At 35.9% G+C, this 19,045-nt stretch overlaps 2 protein-coding genes across 2 annotated transcripts in view; one reads left to right on the top strand and one right to left on the bottom strand.

Annotated features, from left to right (window-relative positions):
* Positions 1 to 19,045, top strand: part of LPIN2 (lipin 2) — a 492,308-nt gene that overhangs the window by 144,580 nt on the left and 328,683 nt on the right. The window lies entirely within an intron of this gene.
* SMCHD1 (structural maintenance of chromosomes flexible hinge domain containing 1) overlaps positions 1 to 19,045 on the bottom strand; it is a 78,986-nt gene that overhangs the window by 43,192 nt on the left and 16,749 nt on the right. Inside the window, exons 4-19 of the mRNA XM_069853896.1 lie at positions 14,482 to 14,564; positions 14,224 to 14,354; positions 12,458 to 12,572; positions 12,192 to 12,311; positions 9,332 to 9,498; positions 9,014 to 9,107; positions 8,551 to 8,761; positions 7,791 to 7,914; positions 7,509 to 7,692; positions 6,813 to 7,010; positions 6,570 to 6,683; positions 6,012 to 6,118; positions 5,630 to 5,712; positions 5,392 to 5,505; positions 460 to 537; positions 254 to 373 (exon numbers count right to left, since the gene is read on the bottom strand). Of these exons, the coding sequence (XP_069709997.1) occupies positions 254 to 373; positions 460 to 537; positions 5,392 to 5,505; positions 5,630 to 5,712; positions 6,012 to 6,118; positions 6,570 to 6,683; positions 6,813 to 7,010; positions 7,509 to 7,692; positions 7,791 to 7,914; positions 8,551 to 8,761; positions 9,014 to 9,107; positions 9,332 to 9,498; positions 12,192 to 12,311; positions 12,458 to 12,572; positions 14,224 to 14,354; positions 14,482 to 14,564 (2,043 nt within the window). The remainder of the gene's footprint in view (positions 1 to 253; positions 374 to 459; positions 538 to 5,391; positions 5,506 to 5,629; positions 5,713 to 6,011; positions 6,119 to 6,569; positions 6,684 to 6,812; positions 7,011 to 7,508; positions 7,693 to 7,790; positions 7,915 to 8,550; positions 8,762 to 9,013; positions 9,108 to 9,331; positions 9,499 to 12,191; positions 12,312 to 12,457; positions 12,573 to 14,223; positions 14,355 to 14,481; positions 14,565 to 19,045) is intronic.

Consider the following 19,045-nt stretch of genomic DNA (forward strand, 5'->3'; position numbering starts at 1 on the left):
ACTTAGTGGAAAAATAGGAGGCTACTGGAAGTATCTATTTTTAACTGAACTTCCAGAAATAAAGGCTACCACTACCTCCCAAACTCATAATAAAAGCATCCACTGTAATATTAAATGCAAAGGAAGTAGTATTTTTTGTCTTCCCCCCTTTTTAATGCTGAAAATTACCTCTTGACTAAAGCATGAATAATTTTTAAATACAAGGAATCAAACAGAAACATTAGAAGAAAATTAGCATAACTGGAATTCTTACCTATAATAGTAAATTTAAATATTTTAGATGGTAGAGGCCTTCCTGCGTAAGTGTCTGCATTACTTTCATTCAATACTACTTGCAGTTGCAATGTGTAGTTCCCAAGTTTCTGAAGATTTTCTAATAAGAAATATAAAAACAATTAGAAAGCCAAAAAAAAGAGGTAAATTATAAATAAACTGAAAATATTGCATATGTGAACTTACCCATTTTTTTAAACCAGTATGGCCATTTGCCTCCATGTTGACTGATATGGGAAATTATTTCTTTATTTCCAGTAGGTGCTGAAAAACAAACAATTAACTACCTGCATTTAGGTTTTATGCCAAAATTCTTAACTTTTTCAAGTATTACTATAAGTCATTATTATTACTACCACTTCAAAAGACAATAAACACAAATTCAGCGTCACAACTAATCATGTTGATCACAGCCAAAAAAATTCATTCCGTACCTAATCCTATTCTAATTAAAAATTGCTAGACTCAGATATATTAAACTCAAAGCAGCAAGTTTGTGAAGTCTAATTTTATTAGCTCTATAGGTTCCCTCTCAAGTCTGAGCACTTGTAGGCTGTGCACTCCACACTGGCTACTGACCAACTTGACAAATTACCATCACAAATTTACTCAAATGAGAGCAATAGTAAAAACGTGCAGCTGACTGAAGGTATAATTGTGGAAAGAAGAAAGTTGCTTTTTTTCCCTCTTAATTATTGTATCTGTCTTTATAAAAACTTCCGTAGCATTATGACACATCCAGAAAAAGAATACACTGAAACTGTAGGGCAATTTTTCAGGGACTGCTTCTATAACCTAAGATAAATACAAGAATGAGATTTCTTGTTTGAAAACTCAAGTGGCATTAATATATTTGGTTTTCAAAATATAATTTAGAATAAATACAGAATGTGACTCCAATAAGACCACAAACAACAAAAAGAAATTTATAAAAAGATATAATGTTCTATAGCAAAGTACATGTGGTGTTACAGATCCTGTTCTTGCACCAAATTGCATCCATAACATAAGTAGCAGCTGTCAATTTTCTTATGTGTATTTCTTTGAGTGTCTAATTCTGGAACTATTGGGTTATTAAAGTAACTGTTGATATTGTTTTGTAGTAAGAGCTAATACAGTTCTCTGTATCGTTTTTTTCACCACCTTTAGTAGTTCCTAGCACTGAGAAAACAGACTTCTCATCTAAGTCCAGTTTTCCTGTTCCAGTGTCAACTGCCACCAAGTTAAATTGAGAAGTCTCTCTGTATTATGCAAGATGCACACCTGCAAGACACACTTTTCTTCTTGTATTGCCTCAATACAGACAGACAGTTTAAGGCAGAAAATTATCCAGAAATTAAGGAAGTCTAATATTTCTGTGCTTACACACACGAAAGATCACAATTACACACACGAAAGATCACAATTAACCAAATGGGATCTTAGAAGAGAACAAATGAGAAAACTCTGGCTTTAAAGTTAGGGCTGTTTTGTTCTGATATTCCTTTCTGAAAGAGGAGACAATCTCAAGAGTGGCTCTACACAAGAAAGTTATGAGGTATGTCCAAAACTGCTGTTCTTGTGGTCTCTGCGATGTAAAAGCATCCTGATGTTTAATTTGAACAACACGAAATTATATAAGTGGAGCCACATGCAAAGATTTAAAGCTTTCTTGGATAGTTCTAATTTTTTTCCTTTAGTAGATGAGATGTCCTTCAAACACTTCCTAATTAGTAGTGATTAATGAACTGCCCTCTGTTGTTTTGCTAGAAACGGTCATTAGCACTTCCTAACCACGGTGTTATTTTCTTGACAATTCCACACAAACATATTTATGAATATTACCAGCATCCCTACAATCATCAAGATATTGAAGGCTGCACTCGGTGCAAACTGTATGTACCACAAACACACAAGAAATTCAATTTTTAGAGACATGATAGGATTTTGCAAAAAAAATACAAGGCTGAGCTAAATTATTTAAATTTGGTTGGTTTTTGTCACGCAGAAACAGAAAAGGATTCTCATTCATTGTTGCTGGGGGGAAGGAGGGGAAAGGTTTGTTTATTGCCTGAAACCGTTTAGAAGCAAATACTGTTCTAGAGACAAAAAGTATCTTTTAATAACTGTATTACTAGGCACCACTGTTTGCTTCTTATATGAACGAAGTTTCCATTTATAATACATAGTAACTAAAAATCCCTAGGTCATTATGTAAATCCATAGAATATAAAGACACAGAGAAAAGCACCTGTTATTTCATTTCTAATGACATCTTAACAATAGCCATAGCCTACCTCAACTGGAGGAGTTCACTGGTGCATGGAGAGATGCATCTGAAATGCACCTCCCATTGTGGTTTACAGGAGGGAAATGGCAATATGATTGTTTGGCCAGAAAAGCAATCAACTAAGTTCATAAATAAATACTTTGGTGATAAAACCAGTTTGCTGAAGACCTCAAAAACGCTGTAAAGATGCCCCACTATTGCTACAGCACATACTTGAGTATTTTTACAGACCTATCTGCAATTTGAGTAACCAGGAGTGATTTAAAAATAATCTGAGATGGAAATGCTCATTTCTCAGCCTCACCTTAGATAAAAATACACAGGCATGACTTTGAAAAAAATTTTCTCATAACTCAACTTTCCCCGTAGACCCATCTTTCCTAGCAGCCTCCTTGCATCAACCTTAACCTGAAATTTTAGAGTGAGCCTGAGACACATAGCCTGCTGATGGCTTAGGGAAAAAAAAGCAACACATTCAAAAAAGCAAAACCAAACCACAACCTCACAGGCTTGTTCTCCTGGCAGTCCATGCTTCCCTTGGGTAGACATTTCTCTTAGACAGTCTCTTTCTCCTTATCCTACTCTTTTACTTGGTAGCCCTGACATGTTCCTGCTCCACTTAGACCCTTCAGCTTTCTCCTACTCTCAGCTCTAAAATATAACCTTATTTTCTGGTCAAACCTTATCAGTCCCACCTCTTCATGGACCAGATTAAAAAAAAATTCTCATATCACAGCTGTCTCAACAGCCCTTGATTACTTCGTCCAAAATTTGGACAAAGTGCTCCTGCCAAGGCCAGGAAAAGAAGTCTCTCACAATCTAGTTCTCCTGATATCCCACCAGACCCCTCATCTTTATCATTCCCTCAACTCTAATTCAAATGTTAATCTTGAATTGCCTTGTATAAAGCTCCCTAGTAACACAGCAGATAAGAAGTTTATCACAGCTCAACTGTCTTGGCAGACCACAGTGTATTTTGCCAGGTATTCCACTCTTAAAAATAAAAGAGAATCTTCTGGTACATCATAAGATGTTTGCTGATGGCCTTCATGGGGGTGTAACCATTTCAGTACAAATGAGAGCCTTATATTATAAAAAAAGACTAGGGGGTTGAGTTTTGACAGGTATGTCATGCTCAAACCACAAGCAGGATGTTGAAGCTCTGAAGCAAGTCCAGAGAAGAGCGACAAAGCTGGTGAAGGGGCTGGAGAACAGGCCTTATGAAGAGCGGCTGAGAGAGATGGGGTTGTTTAGCCTGGAGAAGGGGAGGCTGAGGGGAGACCTCATTGCTCTCCACAACTACCTGAAAGAAGATTGTGGAGAGGAGGGTGCTGGCCTCTTCTCCCAGGTGACAGGACAAGAGGGAATGACCTCAAGCTCCGCCAGGGGAGGTTTAGGCTGAACATTAGGAAAAAAATTCTTCACAGAAAGGGTCATTGAGCACTGGAACAGGCTGCCCAGGGAGGTGGTTGAGTCACCTTCCCTGGAGGTGTTTAAGGCACAGGTGGATGAGGTGCTGAGGGGCATGGTTTAGTGTTTGATAGGAATGGTTGGACTCGATGATCCAGTGGGTCTCTTCCAACCTGGTGATTCTATGATTCTATGAAACTCTCGCTTAAAGGACTTGTTCATTGTTCTGGTGCAGAACAGGGAGATTACACTTGTGATTCCTAAATTGACTAGAGACAGAAGTTAGGATAGGAAGCAGTAAAAAAAATTCCAAGTACAAACTTCCATCAATGAATTGGTCAGGAGATATGACATGTCTGAAGACAGACTTTTCAGTAACCAGAGGCAAAGGGCAAACTTAGTCCTATTTCTTCTAGCAACACCACCGAAAAAACACAAGAGAAACACCATGTCACTTCAAAGTCTATACATCTGTAAGTCAGTATGGTCTACCTTAGTTAAGTTTGCCAAACATTGATTCATGCCCCAGGCTATTGGCAAACACAATCTGTATTATGTGAACATGTTTTTTTTAAATTCCAACCTCTTTCTGCCCCAGTACGCTACCCTGTGCAATGGGTATGAACAGCAAACAGTCTCCATACAACAAGTGCCATTAAAATATTGTGCTTAGTCATATGACACATATATTAACTGAAGCTAAGATATTTCTATTTGCTTTCCTTTGACATGTATCACTGCAGTAACCCCAGTGCTTCAGAAAAGTATTTTTACAACTGTTACTGGATAAAGGAACTGTTTTTTTCTATTGTGTATGGAAAGAAACAAAGCAAACAAGATTTTAAGTTTCTATAAATTTCGGATGTATTTGACTGGAATTTTCCGAGAATTTAGCTTTCCAACTCTGTGTTCAACACACAAGTGAGTAATTTCAGCTGCCTCAGACAAAATGTCAATTCTTCAACAAATGCAATGTAAGAATATCAAATGGAGCACCCATAAAACAAAAATCACAAAACAGTAGTTCACAAGAAACTTTGTTCTTTTAAATTCTGAAGAGAGTTTATGACAAGCCTGGCCCCTACATTTATACAGCTCACATAAGTTGCTATGTTTACTACAGAAAGACTACCCACTTTAACCATGTTCTTATGTGCATTAAGTAGACAATCCGGAACTAATAGGCCTTCCTTGCATTTGACAGAAGATGTAATCATAAGCATTGAGACGTTAAACATGTAGCATTGAAGCGACTGTCATTTTCCTGAAATGTGGCTTTGGAGCACCATATGCTCTGATGGGACATTTCCTTAAAATTAACATCTATATCCACCTTTCAAATTCTAATATGTATTATATGCATGTTCACAAAGAAATACATTATCCATTACTAATTTTTAAAATAAAAGAGACTCAGTTAAATATACTAAAAAACTTACTATGTAAAATAACCTTGAGTTCAACCAGAAGTTTCTTTGAACCTCCGTGGCTTGTACCTGGAAGTTTTTGCATTGCTTCTCCTTTTTTATTCAAAATTTCTATTCTTAAAGCTCCTGTATTTAAAAGGAAAAATGGACTTTTAAAATATATTGTGTATAATAAGTGATTTTTTTTTAACAAGACTGCATATTTTTCAATTTATATTTTATTCTTAGTTTTGAGAACAAAAAAACATACCTATTGGTGTACCAGCAAATCTTGTTTCATTTGGCAATAACTCATCTCCTTCAGGCCATGTTACTGATAACTTGTCAGGAAGTCTAGTGTAAAAGAAAGAATGAACAGTTTAAATCAGTTTAATTTACTTTTAGTAGAATATACATAAACCTGTTTTTTTGAAAAAAAACCCAACAAAATCAAAACGAAAAAAACCCAACAACAAACAACCCCAACCCCAAAAAATTTCTTCTTGGTTTAGAGTTGCAGGGTTTTTTGTTTCTACTGAAACAGCTGACTACTATCTCATTTGGGATTAAAACTGAACTTCTGTTGTTCCCAAATAAATACTAAAACTGTTATTAGGAACTACACAAATAAATAATTACAATTCAGAGTTTACCTTGCCATTTCATCCTCTATGTATTTTTTAACAGCTTTTTCAGACACTGTTCTGTCAAGTTTTGAGATTGGAATAGTTTTCATTTCAGCATACAATGCCTGAGGTTCCTGAAAAAAAAAATTGAGTGCAGGTACAAACAACCACACTGTGATATCTCAGAGGAGAAATAGCTCTCTATCAAGGGACTAGACAAATAGATATAGACATAATGCAATATCCTAACAAATACTACCTGATAAGACTACAGGAAACTATTCTAACATTTGCTGAAATCATAATGGTTAAGAATGGCTGCACAGCAGTATTGATATCAACTGTGATACTTTACTTTATATGCAAATATAAATCAGCTCAGATCATTGATAATGAATAGTAATTTTAAGACTTTTACATTAGAACCAGTGTAACTAACCAGTTTGATTATTTCTAGATTGCCGAATCTCAAAAAACCCACTATGATTTCCAGCAGCTATTTAAAAGTGAAGTCTGACCCAGGATTATGTTTAAGGATTCCACTGGCATATTAGGTATGTGAATCTATTTTTATATTTGTCTTACCAAAGTGATTTGAACCTCTCCTCCAGTGGCAAATATATCCCCATCATGGTCTCCATACAAAAAAAACTTCTCAATACTTCCATAGAATATTGGAAGAGTCTTAACAGTTTTTACCTGTTAAGAGAAGACAACAATTAATGTCAATACATTACTTCTGCATCAAATGTATAGTATTTGCCTTTCATGGACTTCAAATGCTCTATTACAAAACAAACAAAAAGCATCAATGAGAAACTAACTTACCAGCTGTCCAGTTCTGTATGTTTTCCCATCCCACTCTATTGCAGCATACACCGTCCAAGGGCTTTGCATTCTTTTGGATGGTATATCAGGACGTGTAGTTATTCCTCTAAAGACTGTGAATTTTATCTGTTTGTCATATTTTTCATGACAGTCTTTGAGCCACAAAGCAAATTCTCTGTCAATTTTCATTCGCTGCGCCTATAAAAACATTACAAAATAAATACATATTATTAACGTATTACAAAATTACAATCTGACAACTTCAAGAGTATGAACAATTATAAGAATGCAGCAATACTGTATTCAAAAAGACTGGATTCTTCAGCCTCAAAACACTACAAAATTCTAGGAAAGCTATACTTCAAGCCAGAGAAAGTACTTCCCCCAGCATCCATTTTCCTCAGTGGAGACAGTCTTTCCACAAAACCTGTCATGTAGCAACTAGATAAAGTCATAGTTTAAGAAAACAAAACGAAAAAGACTAAAGCTTATTTTTTTCTCAGTTTTAAAGAGTCAGCTTTATTGCTCACTAAAAGAGAGAGAAGCATCTGCTACAAAGTCCTGCAAAAGTGCCCAGGTTCTTTAGAAACTGGGCAGCACCCAGTGACACAAAAAAATCAACCAATGAGTAAAGGTTTCTACACCACACACATGAAACTTTGCAAACAGAAATACTTAACAGAATAAAATGATTACCTGTCCATTGAAAATTCTTGTGAAGAGAGTATTCTTATCCTTTAACTTCAGCTCCAGATCCATGAAAGTAAGCTTGTTTGTGCTGACCTGGAACTTGTCATTGGTAAATAATGCACCAGAAATTCTGTTGTAGCATTCAATTGGTGCCAATCCTCTCTTCTTTGGAGGAGCACACCAGTCAAAACTTGAACCAAAGGAGAGAGACAAATCCTTTTTTTATAAAGACAGGTTTACACTACATAAACAGATTGTTTTACATTGTAGAAACAGATGAGCACTTACTCTTCAACAGTTGTGTATGGTATTAATCTTCCATTCCAAAAACATTCAAAAATAGGCCTTTTTCCTCTGGCACCCTTTTCTACTATAAAGCAGTCATCATCATCATCATCATCATCGTTTAATTCTTGATTAAAAAAAAGACAATCTCCATGAATAAATTTCTTTAAAATACTAATTTATATAAAATAACAGAGCCGTCTAAATTAAGGCTTATCCATTAAGTTAGAGTTACAGTAAGAGTACACACGATATCACGCCAGGTATATACAATATTAGGTTTGGGATTTTTTTCCCCATTAAGAAGTATCTAGCAGAAAAACTAAGAACAGGTAAGGAAAAATTTTGAACAGGGATCAAATAATATTACAAAAATCTACCAAATCTGAAAACTCACCAAGAACAGATAAAGCAAACTTGAAATTAAGTATTGCAGTATTCCAACGTTAGTCCTTTGAACCAAACTGCTGGCATTTCCTTACTTTCTTGAAGCAAAGATTTAACAGTCAGGAAAGTGAAAATGCTTCAGTCAGACTGCATTCTACAAGGGTTTTGATATAACACCATCTTACTTCAAAATCCAAGAGGAGATTCACACAAATGACACAATAGCCAAATTCATCCAAATGGGTGCAAACACTTCTGTTCTCCCACAACTCAAGTTAGATGATAATTTACACTTCAATTTAAATTGTTCTAGTTTCTATTTCATTAAAACATTTAGAGTAGCAGGATTGTCTATAATAGGACTAATTTCACTCACTTGATGGAAAACATGGATCATCAGGGTATGTTTCTTTATCATACAGGAAGGGATGATATCGGATGATGCCTTCCACTATACCTTCTCCTTCAACATGTGCCTTAAACTCAAAACTATCTGATGCGGTATTTATATATAATGTCTGCATGTCATCTTTGATCTCTCTAAGATTGACAATCTTTGGTATTTTTCCTTTTTCAAACATTGAAATCTGAAAAAAAACCCAACAAGTTGATTTTCCTTAGACTAAAAAAACTACAGTAAGAAGCATCTGTGACATTTACCTTAACTGCCAGCAAAACGCTTTAGTTCATACACTGCAGTGATAAACAACAGTACTTTTTTAACATTATATCACATACATATCTTAAAATGTTGCTGTAGTTCAAAATGCAAGATTAAACAGAAAGAGGCACAATATCAAATAAGTTGCCATCAAATTAGAATCTTGACTAATTCTTACCTGAATGTCAATGTTGTTGAAAGGGCTTAGGTCTTTTGTTACAGCATTAGTTTCGTTTCCTTTTGGTCCATGGATATAGTAATGATAGATATGTCTGAAATACATTTTAAGTGAAAAATAAATCTCAAAGTACAATTAAAAAATTGCACACTATAATTTAAAAAATCTAAATAAACTCTTATTTTCATTAAAATATAACTGGTTTCATCAGGAATAAAGCCAATGACTAAGCACAAAAAGTAGATAAAGGAAGTAATCCATAATTATCTGACTTGGTTGGTAGTCCACATTTAAATCAAATCTAAATCACCAACTTACGCCAGCTGCCTTGTCCACAGATGAAAGTAGTTTTTCAAGTACTGTATATGATCTTGTTGTACACCTGTAATGACAACTGCTGTGAAACTCTCTTTATCCCTTTCTTCTAATATTAGATTATGAAGAAATCTTTCATCATCGCTTGTGATGTGACTAGAGTCACATGGCTACAAAAAGAGTAAAAAAATAAGAGCAAAATAATAAGAACAAGAATGTAAACTTAATTTCCGAACTTCCACCAACTTTAAAAGGAATTAAAAAATAGAAAAGGAAAAAAATACAGAACACACAATGCAAAGTATCCAAAGGATTAATGCTCAAAATAAAACCTTCCAAATTAAAGTCAAACGTAAAATCTGACATCCCTGATCCAGTTCATTTTCAACTCACCTCATCACCATCTTTAATGTGGCACTGTGTGACATCCATGTTCTCATTCACTAAATGGAACTATTCTGTGTGCAAGACATAAGTCTTTAAGAAAACCAAGCCAGAAAAAAAAAGAGAATAGCTTTTAAATTGATAAGATGCTTTCCATAACAGAAATTGAAGTGGAAGAAACATGCTTTTGCTGTCAAAGAGAAAGGGCAAATCCCCAGTTCCAACTGAAATGTCCAGTATTGTTAAAGAGACAGAAATTCCTGATTCTATAAAATTCTGATTGTCTTTTCCTGGATGGATGTACATTACTATATGATAGTAGGTTTCTAAGCTGCATAGAAAAACAGTAGTTGATGTCACGCTTTGTGACAGACCATTGGATAATTCTTTACATTCGGTGCATCCAGAACAGAAGCTATTTTTAACACCAAGATTGAGATCTTTATAGCAATTTAAAACAATTGGTACAGCTGAGAAGGTATAATTCTCCACGCCGTAGCAAATGCAGCTTCATGTCTTGTTTTGCAGGAATACAGGCAAAAAGGAAATGCATCAAGTCAGTGAAAGAACACATCCTAGCTAACCGTAGATGGTGAAATATCTAGTCAAGGGAGTTCTGTTAAGACTCACTTTCCCCAGGAAATCAAAAAGCTCTCCTTTCCCAACATGATAATTCAAACAGTTGTGGGAAATTTAGTAAAAAAGACTGAAATTATTTAAATGCTTTCTTCTGCCCGCAGCACAGACTTTTAAACCTAAGAGTCTTGCTGATTTCATCCAAGCAAGGGGCTGTTTCTAGAACAGTGATGAGATGACAGATAATAAAGAAACACCAGAATCCTCACCTCTGTGTGATCTGAACAACGACCTAGAAGCTGCATACAGATGCTGAGCAAGTGCAATCCTGTACAACTTACAGAGCTAAAATACTACTGAAATGTTGTTCCCAAATTCTCTGGTTGCCCTCCTACTATAGTTAATGATCTACCATGACACCTTCCTGTACATTCCTAGCATTCATCTCAACAAGAAAAGTAGTATTTCCTTGTTGGTAATATTAAATGATCCAGGGAAGTGAGTGCAGAAAGGACAGGTGCTTATTATACATCAACAGAAGATAACTGGCTGAGGTGCCATTAGTACCATTTTTATTCAGTGTTCCGGCTTTGTTCTGGAATGTCTCAAGTTTGATGCTAATTTTAACTCGATTTTTCTGCAAAAGTAACTTCCTTTACCAACTTAATGCCTCAAAGATTCAATTATTCTTCTCATATTGGTGTAATTCACTACAGCTTCTATTTTTTGCTATAGGATTCCTTTTATCTCTACACTTGTTGAGCTATTCTTCTTGAGCGCTCAACATCACCTCTCTCCGCCTGGATATTTACAAGTAATTTCTTACCTCTACAGGAAATTTACTTGCAAATTTTCTTTTTCAAGCTCCATCACCTTAACCTTCATTTTATATTATCACCACAACACTTCAAACTCTTCATTGTACCACCTTCTTGAATTTTTTATGTACCTATGCCGCTTCTTCTGCTAGCTTCCTCCAACCAGGGATTATTTTCTACTTATTTTCTTACTTTTCTATGTGTCGCTCTCCCCTTTTTAACATCACATGGGTAAGGAACATGTTACTGCCCTCTACGAAAAACAGATGTTGTCTGCTTTTGTTTGCAGTTTCTGTTTCTGTGACTCTACACTCTCATCTCTACTGCATACAAATTAAAAATAAAACTTGTATGTTTCTGACAATGCAGTCCTTGTTGCAAGTCACTGAACCAAGACTGGCATAATAAACTTATTCATCTTCTGTTCCTTTCTTACTCATAACAAAGGCCTAGAATTCTGACACAACCCACAAGATACGGGCTATAATCAAGGTCTGATCTCCTTATCATACACAGTAACCACCTATGCTCATCTGCCTCCTTTGTTATATGTTTCTCTTTATCTCCTTGCTCAAAAATGCCCAAAGAACAATCAGGACTGTTCATTTTCATCTTTACCTAAACAGTTAATTCCTTTTACAAAATTTGTGAAGGATTTGTGAAACCACTCGGTTTTGTTGATCTGGCTGGACTTTCCTCTCATATGCAGCTTAGTTCTTTAAATACTTGTACATGAGCATAGTTTGTTTCCCTAAGTTATTCCTTACTACCTCAGAGAACAGACATTTTTCTTTATGATTCATACAGAACAAAACAATCGCTGTTCTTAGAAAGGTATTTTAAAATATTTTTCTTAACCTCATATGTTAAACTATAAGGTATTTCTGTCCTTTAAACTGAAGAAACAATTGCAAAAAGTCTTATGATAGCGCCTTAAAGTTTCCCATTACATCCTTTTACACTCCAGAGTGCAAATGATTAATAAGATATTAACAGATAAGTACTACAAGAATATTACATAGTGAAATCATGTAAACCTGGGAAATGCTTTCAATAAAAAAACAGAAAGCATTAAGGCTATTTACCTTTCGGTTTCGAATGAATCCACTATATATTGCTTCTTTGTTTTTCTCCTTCTTTTCAAAATCCTCTTTAGAAAGGACAAGTTCATGAACATCCTGAGAATCTGCTGGTCTGCTTATCATCTGTTTTCATTACAGAAACAGTATTTAAAATAAGATTTAAAATGAACATCATAAAATAGTTCAATGTTGTGATTAGAAGCTAGGACACTAGCAATCAGAATATGTAAAATGTTTTAAAATAGAGTTAAAGATTGACATTTACTTACTCTGGCACACTGTCCAACGAAGAATACTGCTTGTTTGCCTCCAACTCCAAAATACGAGATATCACTGTTTAAACTACGAGGCACTGGCAAAGGGCGTACATATCCTGAGTGATCACTGTGGGTAAATAAAAGTGGTTTTAATAAATTTTCTTAAGACAAATGTAATTCAAAAAAAGGAGAAACTTCTGATCTAAACAGCTTGCATTAAATTCTTCCTGCAGTCACTTTGTTCATTAATCTCTAATTTTAGACTTAATATAATCGTAACATGGAATTGTACATGCCTAAAATTCTTGATGTATTCATCTTGATAATACAGTAACTCTTTTCCTAAGTCACCCTATATGACATTTCTGTCCCTTCTAGTAAATCAAATCTTATTTAGTCATACAAGTTCAATCTCTTCATTTGAATAACTCTTGTTTATTACTATCTATGTACAACCTTTTTATGTTGAAGTTCCAATGAAACAGAAGAAACAGTTGGAAAAGAGAATCTAACAGAGAACTACTAGTCTGAAAACATTTCTCTGTTGTTAATTCTGCAACAGGGATACGGTCAATAGGTCTGTGTAGTGGTACTGTGGTAACAGCAATTATAATAGCCTTAGAAGAAGATAAAAGACAAATCCCTCCATGCTCTCCCTTTGACCATAGCAAGACATTAACTATGAAGCTTCTACAAATGAAAATGGATTACAAAGCAAGTTTGGTTTTTCTGATATCATCATTTCATAGAAACACTTTTGAGTCAAATTGGGTAATAATGCCAACTAACTATTAAACACAGTCTTGGAGAGAAACTACAAATGCCATCAGTAACTAAATTCCATGTCTTTTAAGTCAACTTTGATAGATTTAGTCTTATCTAGCTTAAGCAAATTACAGGACAAACGTTTTTAAATCATAGTAGTTCCAAACGAAAACAAGGTGTAGATAGGTATCCTGTATAATTCACAACTATCTTCACACTGAACGATATCAACCCAGAGTTTAAACCTGTAGCTTAAAAACACTGTGCATTTCTACTGTTACTAAATTAACCTACAGCAACTTCAGAAAGCAGTGAATTTCTTTACAAATTATGAGATGACCCAGAATTGCTTTTAATGCTCTTATCTCCAGCTGTTTGATAGATACTAGTCACTCTACTTGGAGATGCTTCCAATGCAAAAAAACCTCTACTTGGATATACTATCACTTTCTACTTCCCCATTACTTTTTACATTCGTTTCCCATAGGACAAATTAATCAGGATTGAGACTGTGATATTCATCTTCGCATTCACTGTCCCAGGCTTAAGGTATTTAAAAAATGACTAAAGCTCAAGAACTACAAGAAAAAAAAAAGAAAACCCAAACCCTGTATCCATTACTCCAGAAGCACAACAGACATTGAAGGCATTCCTTAATGCACTACTGAAAGGCTTACAGTTAACAGTTCAATACACTATAAGAAAAACCTCAGCAGAACACAGAATGCCCCTAACTGGATGTAGGTAAGTCAAAGACAGCTTAGTAAAGGCCATGAAAAGAAAAGAAAATATTATGATAGTATCATAATATTAGAAGAGTAGTTTGTGTTATGACGCTTCTGCTTTCTACCTACAAAAGCACGTGTTGACTTATATGCAGTCATAGAATGACAGGTTTTAGAATACAGACAGGTTTCTATACTGACAGGTGTCAGTATAGAGATGTCTTAAAATGATATTCTGTGAACCTTTGCAGAGTTTGCTAATTGTAAAAATGAATAAAACTTTCTAACCTCTCAAAGTCATCTTGTCTTGTAAACTTTGACAATCTATATACAGCCCAGTTGTTAAGCTGTTTAGAAGTCATTCCTCTTCCATTATCCATCACAGCAACAGCAGGTTTTCCTTGGGAGTCATCAAATAACTGTTTGGGGGAAAAAAATAACAGAAAACAAAGAACAAGAAGCACTGGGGCGGGGGTGCGGGGTGTGGAAAGATAATGCAAACTACATCTGAAAGAAAGTGGAATATTTGGAATATTTCTATCTTACCAATTTTATCTGTATGCTCCGAACACCAGTATTTCGGGATGTAGCTGACAGAGAATTGTCAATCAACTCAGCGAGGGCAAACGCTAAAGAAATTGTAACAAAATAACCTTATTAAAATCTTGTTCTCAAAAGACAGCACTCAGAAAACAAACACTCACAGTAGTTTCTCCTGAGCAACTAGGATAATTTCCTAAAGACAGACAAGACCCAAGCACTGTCAGAACCATAAAAATCACACAATGTCTTGGGAAAAAAAACCCCAAAATGTACATATGATTTGTTTCATCACTGAGTTTCACACATCTCTGTTAGTGGTAAGAACACAATTACTGGAAGTACCTAGGAGTAGTGATTAACAGGGTGATTACCACAAGACAAACTTGTCCTTCTCTGTGATTAAGAATGTATTTGTATGATTCGTATGAAAGTCTAAAGTATGCAAAATATGACTTTGACTTCTTAAAATATTAAGAAAAGAACTTATTGAAAAAAAAAAAGAACGTAAATGTTGCGCAACTTCCAAACCAGCAAATTATTTGTCTACATAAAGAACAAACACAAATTGTAAAAATGGTTGAAGAATGTGGTGAATGGTAAATGGTAAATACTAGCAAAGTTCTGTCAGATATCTGACAATACAAAGCAGAAATAGTCAACTAGACTACTTGCATAAATTTGTTGTTTCTACACATTAATTAGGTAAGGACTACAAGCGTTAAAGTTATGTTCTGGGTTTTTTTGTCTTTAATGAAAAACTGCATTTATTTAGGACAAAACATCATTCTGGAAAAAAATGTATCAAGTTTGGATTAATTCACTCCATTGATCAGCCATAGTGAATTGACTTTTCCATTCGGTCTGTTGGATAAGCAAGTTTTATTCCCGACAGTTTGCAAGGTGCTTACACCGGCCACATATTTCAGACATGCAAAATAAATCCCTTGAATATTGGTATGTTGTAACATCAGTGAAGTAGTTGGTATTTTCCCTCAAGTAGTTTTTGAAATATAAAAGCAATTCAGTTTCTTTGTAACTTTCTTTATTGCTAATAACATCAGCTGAGCATCAGTTATGTGACCTATACTTGTTCTTACATATCAAAGAACAACGGCCCTTCACCAACACATGAAACTGGTCAGGCATGCCCATAAGAGATGTTGCAAACAAGAAGACATCAGCTGCAGTATGCTTACAAACGCTCAAAATTGCTATGTATTTTAACAGTCAGTTCTTGTACGTAACAAACAAAGCAGACAGATAACTCAGTATAGCTGTTTTTCAAATATTAATTACTAGTATGTCGCAGAGTTTCACAAATTACCTCTCTAGGGTCTCAAAGAATGAGTATTAGTAACATAATAGAAAAAAAAAAAATCAGTATTGTCACAGATTTATTAAGATTGGAAAAGACCTCTATGACCATCCAGTCCAACCATAAGGCCAACACCACCGTGCCTGCTAAATCATGCTCTGAAGCATCACATCTACATGTTTTTTGAATGTCTCCATCTCTGGAGACTCCACTACTCCCCTAGGCAGCCTCTTCCAATGCTTCACCACTCTTTCAGTAAAGAAATTTTTCCGAATATCCAATCTAAACCTCCCATAGTGCAACTTGAGGTCATTCCCTCTCATCATTACAGAAGTGGATCTAAAAGTTATTCTGTTTGCAATCTCAATAACTGTAGTCTTCTTAAGGTTAAAGAGTTATAAGCACAAGTAGTACTAAAACTTTTGAACCATTTTAAAGGCTTTTGTGGTAGAAATATGAATACAGTACGTGCAGTACATTCAGAGCAGCAATCCTTTTCCCTGTTGCAGAGTACAGAAAAGATCAAGAACTGAATTAAAATACATATGAAAATTTTCTTACAAACTCCCAAAGCTTGTTCGCTGTCTTTTAGGGGATGATTTAAAGCACCCTAGCAAACTGCTTTTACAATAACATAAGAGAGGAAAAGTCTGCTTTATTACTAAAAAAAACCAATCAGGCTTCCAAAAGACAACACTGAAATCCCCTATCTAAATCACTTTTCTGAATCATGAATAAATATGTTTCAGGCTTTGGGGCAACAGTACACTAAGACAGAAAATTAGAAATGAACATTGGTGATGCTGCCAGACGGGCCCAAACAAAACTTCAAAATGCTTTTAAAATACAGTAAGTTGTCAAGAAACTTTGACATCTAGGCGCACAGACATTGACAGACATGATCAAAGTCTTTTCCTCTCCCATGGATATAATTCCTTCCTGTTTAAGCATTTCTGGAACAAAAATACATCTGCAATAGATGCAGCTACATAACACATTCAACCCATATCATAAAATGCAATATTTTTACAGATGGATGACAAATTTTGACCTTGATACAAAATCTCTGGATAACACATTCTGGTTTGAGGTAAAGTACAATCACTTTTCTAACTTCAACTAAGTCTCACCTAAGTAACTTCATTTTCTGAAAGTTAACTGCATGTTTTTCAGACAGTGATTCTCTTTAGAAGCAATAACACAAGGAACTAGTATACTGAAAAGCCACTGCTTATACTTACTCCTACAGAAACCAAGGCCATCCTTGAGCTGGTGAAATGCCATGAGTGAAAGAGGAGAGAAAGGATTGCACTTGCAGGGAGGGGTAAACAGGACAGGTGACCCTTAACTGACCTAGAGTATTCCATCCCATATATGTCATACTCAGTACAAAACTGAGGGATTGTGGTGAGGTTCACTCTCTCTTCTCCAATGTCCAATGTCCAAGTGAGGACCTTGTCTACCTTTTTTCCCCTCCCTAATCCGAGACATGCATTCCTGAATCCAGTTCCTAAGTCCAGCTCTCTCCTGCTGCAGTCCAGCCTGTGACCTATACCCCATGCCTGCTCTGCAGCATCTGTGGTGACATAATCATCAAAGTGGGGGCAATTTCATAGATTTGCATATATTTTATTATTTTCTTATTAATAGTATTTTCATCATTATTACTATTATTTTATTAAAGCTGTTTTATTTTTAGTTTCCAACGCACAAGTCTTTTTTCTCTCATTACCCTTTCTGGGGGGCAGGTGAGAAGGTGGGGAAGAAAGGAACTGGGACCACCACAACTGCTCATGTTTAGCTGCCAACTGAGGCCAGGCCAGGGTTAAACCATGACACATAAGAGGTTATCACTGTAGTTATGTACAGGGAAATGATCAGAACATGAAGCAACAGAAGAAGAAAACCTCTTTTATGAAGAGAAGGAAGAAAAAAAAGTCATGTGTATGAGGAACTGAAAGGAAAACTGAACATATGCATGCATTATCCTTTTTAATCTCATATTACTTTATTATTATTATTATTATTATTGATTATTATTATGAAGCCTGTTGAAAGGAAGAAAAAGATGTTTTTCTACCAAGAGAATGGTCAGCACTTCATGGAGATGAGTAGTAGCTGCAAATTCGGGAACATTTATGGGAAGTGCAGTAGTGAATGATTTCATAAAGGTCTTATGAGATGTAGCAGTTCCTTCTGACAAACCGTTTGATTACAATCCTGTTTATTATCATGAGAACAGCGTACGAGTTGGATTGCTAGGCACATACCGTGGAATTACTCCAATGTAGAGGAGTTACAGTCCTCAGTATATATTATAATACCATGTTCTTTTGAACTGTGTGGACCATAACTAGACATGTCACCAGTCCTGAATGGGATGATCACATCTCCATTTGTACTAGTAACACCCCTGGGAGTGCAGTCCAGGATCTGATTTCCCTTCGTTGCTGCAGCAGTGCTCTGCTGAGTCACGTTCAACTTGTTGTCCACCAGCACCCCCAGGTCAGCCACGCTGCTCCTCAGACACACAGATACAGGCCTGCCCCGGGGTTTTTGTTTTTGCCACTCCAGGTCCAAGACTTTGCACTTGTTTTTGTTAAGCTTCATACTGTTCCAGGTCTTTCTGTAAGATGGCTCTCCCTTTTGATGTATTGTGACAGTTTTGGCTGGGATAGAGCTCATTTTCTTCATAGTAACTGGTAAGGGGCTATGTTTCGAATTTGTGCTAAGGAAACAGTGTTGATAATGCTGAGCAGTGCTCACACAGAGTCAAGACCTCTTCTGCTTCCTACACTATCCCACCACCAAGCAGGGTGGGGGAGCACAAGAACTTGAGAGAGGTCACAGCTGAGATTGCTGACCCCAGCTGACCAAAGGGATATTCCACACCACATGACATCATGCTCAGCATAAAAAGCTGAGGGATGTTCAGAGTCATGACATTTTGTCTGCCCAAGTAAATGTCACATGCGATGGAGCCCTGCTTTCCCAGAGACGGCTGAACACCTGCCTGCAGATGGGAAGTAGTGAATTGTTTTGCTTTGCTTGCGTGCATGGCTTTTGCTTAACTTATTGAACTATCTTTATCTCAGCCCATTAGCTTTCCCACTTTTATTCTTCTGATTCTCACCCTGACCCCAGCAGCAGGGAGTTAACGAGCAGCTGTGTGGTGCTTAGTCACTGGCTGGGGTTAAACCATGACAGGTGTCCACCTCACTATCCAGTTTAGCATCATCACTGACACTGATA

Source organism: Phaenicophaeus curvirostris, chromosome 3, assembly GCF_032191515.1.
Source record: "Phaenicophaeus curvirostris isolate KB17595 chromosome 3, BPBGC_Pcur_1.0, whole genome shotgun sequence".
Classification (NCBI taxonomy): Eukaryota; Metazoa; Chordata; class Aves; order Cuculiformes; family Cuculidae; genus Phaenicophaeus; species Phaenicophaeus curvirostris.